The sequence below is a fragment of the Momordica charantia genome (genome assembly GCF_013281855.1).
Source record: "Momordica charantia cultivar OHB3-1 chromosome 8 unlocalized genomic scaffold, Mcharantia_2.0 BLBB01000008.1, whole genome shotgun sequence".
NCBI lineage: Eukaryota > Viridiplantae > Streptophyta > Magnoliopsida > Cucurbitales > Cucurbitaceae > Momordica > Momordica charantia.
The window spans coordinates 8,902,360-8,908,559 of record NW_028275166.1 but is presented as its reverse complement, the minus strand read 5'-3'; the positions used below and the strand labels follow the sequence as shown (position 1 = coordinate 8,908,559).

General features: G+C 37.3%; 2 protein-coding genes across 3 annotated transcripts; one reads left to right on the top strand and one right to left on the bottom strand.

The window, feature by feature from the left end:
- LOC111016858 (ESCRT-related protein CHMP1B) lies at positions 1-966 on the top strand. The gene has a single exon (XM_022292404.2). The coding sequence runs from the start codon at positions 166-168 to the stop codon at positions 775-777; it is 612 nt and encodes a 203-aa protein (XP_022148096.1). The 5' UTR covers positions 1-165; the 3' UTR covers positions 778-966.
- Positions 967-2,843: 1,877 nt separating this feature from the next.
- Positions 2,844-5,812, bottom strand: LOC111016940 (putative F-box/LRR-repeat protein At3g58880). 2 transcript variants are annotated; one of them, XM_022292537.2, is made up of 5 exons: positions 5,657-5,812; positions 4,278-5,012; positions 3,604-4,130; positions 3,332-3,505; positions 2,844-3,207 (listed from the first exon to the last, which is right to left on the bottom strand). In XM_022292537.2, the coding sequence occupies exons 2-5, from the start codon at positions 4,939-4,941 to the stop codon at positions 2,980-2,982; spliced, it is 1,593 nt and encodes a 530-aa protein (XP_022148229.1). In that variant the 5' UTR covers positions 4,942-5,012; positions 5,657-5,812; the 3' UTR covers positions 2,844-2,979. The 2 variants fall into 2 exon arrangements, with proteins under 2 accessions (XP_022148229.1, XP_022148228.1); XM_022292536.2 differs by having other exon boundaries at positions 3,604-5,012.
- Between the last annotated feature and the right edge of the window lie 388 nt (positions 5,813-6,200).

Sequence of the window (6,200 nt, the reverse complement as noted above, 5' to 3'; positions counted from 1 at the left end):
CGACGGCAAACCATTGGTTAATTTTGGACGGAGAGAGTAGAACCAAGCCAATTACTCATCGCCAAGGTTCGTCGTATCTTCGTCCTCCTCTGGAAACCCTAGATTTCCAATTGAAATTTATATCCGTAGCTTGTTTTTCCCGGAAAATTTATTCCAGTTGCGATCATGGGTAATACGGAGAAATTGTTGAATCAGATCATGGAATTGAAATTTACGGCGAAATCACTGCAACGACAAGCGAGGAAGTGCGAGAAGGAGGAGAAGTCCGAGAAGCTTAAGATCAAGAAGGCTATGGAGAAGGGGAACATGGACGGGGCACGAATTTACGCTGAGAACGCGATCCGTAAGCGTACGGAGCAGATGAACTATCTCCGACTCGCTTCGCGGCTCGATGCCGTTGTGGCTCGTCTCGACACGCAGGCGAAGATGTCCACCATTAACAAGTCTATGGGCTCGATCGTCAAGTCCTTGGAAAGTACTTTGGCGACCGGTAATCTGCAGAAGATGTCGGAGACCATGGATCAATTTGAGAAGCAGTTTGTGAACATGGAGGTCCAGGCTGAGTTTATGGAGAATGCGATGGCGGGTTCAACTTCTCTGTCCACTCCGGAGGGAGAGGTCAACACTTTGATGCAACAGGTAGCCGACGACTATGGATTGGAGGTTTCTGTGGGTCTCCCACAGCCAGCAGCTCACGCTGTGCCGACCAGGGAGACTGAGAAAATCGACGAGGACGACTTATCGAGGCGGCTTGCTGAGCTTAAGGCCAGAGGGTAAACAATTTATACTAGAATGAGATCCTATATCACATCAATGCGATTTGTAAAATCTACGTATTTCCGAACTGACTTGTTTTAGTACCTACAAGAACTTATGGTATGTATAAATTTGAAGCATTTGATAATACATGTGATATGCTTAGTGCATACTACGCTGCATATTACAGCTGATGCTTTTCATTGTCAATTGATTTTGAGATGGAACCCATAGATATTGAATACATGTTTACTCGTACAGATATCTCGTACCTTCAGGGGATGTGTTATGGAAAAACTTTATAGGTTTCTAGAAACTACTCTTGGATCCAGAGCTATGCTTTCTATTTTGTTGGTTTTCTGGAAGTTTTGGGTGGAGAGAGAGATGGGATTTTTTTAGGATCGAAACCATGATTTTTCTACGGACCATTGGGCTTGGACAAGGCTTGATGTGTCTAATTGGTTACATATTCCCAATTTTTTACAATTACCCTTTATTTTGATTACGTCAAATTGCATCTTTTCTGTAACCTTCTCGTCATCTTCACGTAAAATTCATAGTCCTCTCGTTCTGGAGCTGCACATTCTTTTTCGTTTCATACAGGTGTTTCTTGTAAAAGGAAACAAGAGAGTAGGTGTTCTCTTTAATTGGCTACGTTTTTTTGTCTCTTTCATAATTGGGAGTCGGAGTTTTGCTCCCCTATACCTAGGGACATCCGTGCATCAGCTTGTAAATTCTTTCAATTATGTTTTCTAATGGCACGAGATTAAACACATTGAGATTGAATCAAAGGGAGATCTGGTTTATTGTTGTCTTCAAGTTTGTCTATTCCTATTCATGCTGCATTTCTCTTTCAAATGGGGATCTGTTTTATTATTGAAGCAGAGGTGCCCTTTACTGCACCTCGCTTCTTCTCGCCTTTTCAAACACCGAGTCTAAGGTTGGAAAGTTTGGTTTGTGTGTAGTCTGTATTTAGATTGTGCAAAGGAATGGATTTTAGAAGTCTAAATCATATATATGGTGAATTTGTGATTCATAATACTTGTGTAGTTTGAGATCTAAATCTTAGAAACCTGTTTCAATGCTACGAGAGTTTAGCCAACCCAGCAGAATAAGCAAACTTTATCAAGAAATTGTAGACTTGATTCTCAACTTTAGGAGGCACTATACAAAAACGATTGAAAAATTAGACTCTAGTATTTATCACAGTGGAGTTTGGAGGACATCTCCTATGTAGGAAGGGAAAGGGTTATCCTCTAATATTTCCTCATAACAGAGTTACTAGGTAGGTTGGTGCAGCAGGGTGATCTCAAGGTACGGGGTACAACCATGTAATTTTTCAGTTTGTTAATAATCGGGTTCAATGATTTCAGTTTTCATTTGTTTTTCAGTGAGGACCTAAAATCTGACGACTAACTATTTGTCTATTATTATTTTTTTAAAGATGAATGATCGTGGTGAAGATGAATCTATCGATTTTTTAGATGGTAATAAATGATAACCTATTGAGTTATGTTCGAATTGGTTGTGTGAAGAGTTAATGTTGTGATGATTGCGTATTTCTCTTGCTTAAACCAATTTAATGTAGTCATATGATACAATGTAGGGTGCAAACAGTTCGATTTGGCTTAATTTTTCTGCAAACCAAAATGAAACTGATCAAAATATATTCTTTAAAACATAAACAAAGAAGTAAATCAATGGGATTGTGAAAATCAAGTGATTGAATTGTGATTCGATTTGGTGGTCTGATCGGGCAAAGGGAAGAGTGGGAGAGAATCAACAGAGGAGAGAGTTTAGGAAATAGTAGTTTTGATAACCATTTTGGTGTTAATTTTCTGTTTTTGAAAATTAATCTCCATTGTCTTGTCATTAAAATTTTGAAAAGAAAAAAAATTGTATTTTTGTTTTTAAAAATTAGCTAAAAAATTAAATGTATTTTAAAGTTGGTGAAAAACATAATTGACGAAAAAAAATTGTGAAAAGTCATAATTTTTTAAAACAGAAAACTAAAAAAGAAATCTTTATTGAATGGGACTTTATTTTTCTCACTTTGTTGAACACAACTATACAAATTCAATACAATATACCAGAAAATGCCGTGGTTGTGCTAGTTATCCAAAGGCGAACAAAAGATTTGTTTTTCGACAAGAATATTACATTATGTGAAGGAAAAGAAATTTGAACTCATTTATCATCTTTCTTTTGGTAATAAATCAAAACTTATGCTTTCCCAATATGCACAGAAGGCTCCCAATGTAGTCGGATGCTGGTCATTTGGTCTTCCTTACACCGATAATTCAGATCAAGAAACCAAACTGATGACACATCTGCAATTTCCACACGGTTCATGATCTCGGCATCCTCCAAGAAATGGCGCCAGCATTTGTTGTTTGAAGCGCTGTAGCCACAGCAGCTCGGGTCCTCTTCTCTTTTTATCTCGCGCACCGCCTACGTTTCGGAAACAGAAGATAACAACATCCAGGAGTAGTTTGACAATGTTCAATGCAGAAAATGTAGTGTAAGAGTTGTACAAAGTTGTCTCATTTGTGCTTGGCTAATGTGAAGGTTTTACCTTTGGAACATTGCTGCTAGGAGATGACAGTACCGAAAGTGTCTCCGGGTGCCATGTCGATAACAAACTGTCTACTAAATCTTTGGCGTCTGTAGACGACTTGATTGCATGAATCTTGAGATGGTGGAAAGTAGGAAGGAAGATTTCTTTGCTATCGTCGTGAATTATAATATTCTTGATTCAAAATCATATGCAAGAAAGAGGAAACAAGTGATGGGTAAGTGTGTTGTTAGCAGGAACAAGTATGAAAAACTTCAGGAGGTCATTGTTACCTTTTGAACCAAGATGATGATTTTAAAACCTCGACAATGCTTGCGAAGAAATGAATTGACAATTAAATTTCGACGTAGAAGATCAACTTCCTCTGTTGAATCCAAAGAAAATTTTGCCTCCTTTAGACACAACTGACCCAGCATACAAGCCATATTGTTGCTTCTATAGTCAAATGAACAAAGATTTGGTGTATCAATATCAACAATTTTCAGATTCTTGCAACTTCTCAAGACTAGACTCCGAAGCCGTAAATTTGATACTTCAATATAAAGAAACTTGTTGCATCTGCTAAGATCCAATTTCTCGAGGTCTGGAAAGCTCGAAAGTAGCTTATTGAAGAAAGTATCTGTCATATATGGGTCCTCTAATGTCAACCTCTTCAAGGATGTGCAGGACTCCAAATTAAGTTTACAGCGTGTAGATTTCGTTGCACAATACCAAAATGTTTGTAGACTAGTAACTTGGAGCTCAATCCTTCTTGTACCATAGCATCGATGCAAGTCAATCCTTTCAAGCTTTGGAAAACCTGAAATCCGCAAAATTTTCAATCCTCTACATTCTACAATTCTCAAATCCATAATTAAAGGACAGGTAGAAACCAATTTCTGGACTATCTCCTGATCGACACGAAGTCTACGGAGATACAGTTTTCGCAAATTATTGAACTTCATACCCTCAAAACTTGACCAGTTAAGACCATGCAATCTCAATCCAGTTAGAGTCTTGGCAGAACACATGAAAGGTGATAGGTTGTAACGTCTGAGTCTCTTGTCCTCGACATGGATATCTAGCTCACCTAAACCATTTCTTGCCGCAATACTGACCCATCGGTTCAGACACAGGACCAGCTCTGGGGTTATACGAAACACTAGCTTGTAAATGCTCAAGTTCCGTTCAAGGTGGCTTTGCAAGGAGTAATCGATAAAGTCCATAAACAATTGCCTTCGCTTATCGCTATCAAGATTGACTTCCGTCTTGAGAAAGTGCTGCTCATCGAATGTTAGAATGGAGAAGGACTTCCATGCATCTCTCCACTTCTTCGAAAGGATACTAGTTCGGGCAGCCTCTTTTGCACAACGAATAAATGAGAAGATATGATGAATAACAGATTCAGGCAACTCCGAGATTATATCAACTGACTCGACCTCTTGCTCAACAGGGTTCACACCCTTACTCTGCTTCTTCCTAACCCCATCGAAATTGTCAATGTCGCTTCTCTTTCTCTTCCTTCTTATATGAGGTACTCGTGCCAGTGATGTTAAACCATCAGGTTTGGTTTGCTCATCATCCATGTCAACTGATGTTTGGGTCCATTTATGAACAATTCTCTTCTCCATCAATATTGGTTGAAGATAAATATGTTCCTTACCATATATTTGAATAGCTGCCCCTGTTTTTCATTTAGAATCTAAAAGCAGACAAGAAAAGTGAAGGGGCGAAAAATTAGAACATCTAGAACTTAAGAATGATCAAGGGTTTAAGCATTAAGAAGTAAAGATTTAGCGGATCATTACAAAAGCGTGCCCTCAAGATATCAAAATTCAAATGCAGCAAACGGAATTAATTTCAATCGCTACGTAAACTATCATGGAGAATCATAGGCTTCACAATTCTGAAAAACATTCAAATTTTATCAAATTCAACATCATAAAACCTCGCTAATCAGTGTATCAACGGAAACCACGCATCAAGAATGATCAGACAATAAATTCGGAGCAATATAATTTGGGGGCAAGGCAACAAATTATTAGGTTTACGTCTAATTGAATGTAGCAAAATCTAAATTGCAAGACGGCAAGACCAAGTCACTGCAAGTATTCCAGAATTCAAAGATCAGAAACAGTAACCCGCAACTCGATCCCCATTACAGCAACAAACAACAATAAGCGGGAATTAAATTCGAACATTTTCTCGGGAAACAAACGCATTGGTTCCCAATATCCTTCACAGCTTTACATGCAGAGAGAAACAACAGATAAACGTAAAGCTGCGTTGCATCAAAATTGGGATGAATTGTGAAAAGATGAAGAAAATTTGACAGAAAAATTTCACCTTGCCGGTAGTTTCGATGGCGCTTCTTCCAAGTTCTAACGAAGCAGAGAATCAACGGAGTAGAAAACGAATTAAATTAGGTCGTTTCTTGTTAATCACGTATTGTACAGAGAGGGCTTATATATTTTGGAATAATTCCAATGGGTTTATTTAAAGATATAGTTTGCTTTCCTTTTTTTAATCATATCAGACGTTGTCCCTAACCGTTTATATATCTATATATATATTTTTTTTTCATCAGGTATATATATATATATATATATATATATATATATATATATCTTTTTTCACTACAGCCGTTTATACTTATTTTGTTTTAATTTTAGAATAATTTTAAGAATAATGCTGGTTAAAAAACAATCTAGATTTCAAAGTAATATAAAGAAGGTAAATTAAATAAGAAATTTAAAAATGAGTGTAATTATGAAAATTGCTGACAAAATTAGGGCAGGGTTGATCAAAGTAAAAAATAGCATATTAAATCTAGGGATTGCCACGTCAGGAAATCACGTGTAAGCGATTTTCATTTTGTATTTATTATAGA

Excerpts from the sequence above, each read along its gene's own strand:
- LOC111016858 (XM_022292404.2), top strand. The coding sequence starts at position 166 with ATGGGTAATACGGAGAAATTGTTGAATCAGATCATGGAATTGAAATTT.
- LOC111016940 (XM_022292536.2), bottom strand. The coding sequence starts at position 4,941 with ATGGAGAAGAGAATTGTTCATAAATGGACCCAAACATCAGTTGACATG. Across the intron at positions 3,506-3,603 it reads TCATCATCTTGGTTCAAAAG|AATATTATAATTCACGACGA; the intron begins GTAACAATGACC and ends TTTTGAATCAAG. Across the intron at positions 3,208-3,331 it reads CTAGCAGCAATGTTCCAAAG|GCGGTGCGCGAGATAAAAAG; the intron begins GTAAAACCTTCA and ends TCCGAAACGTAG.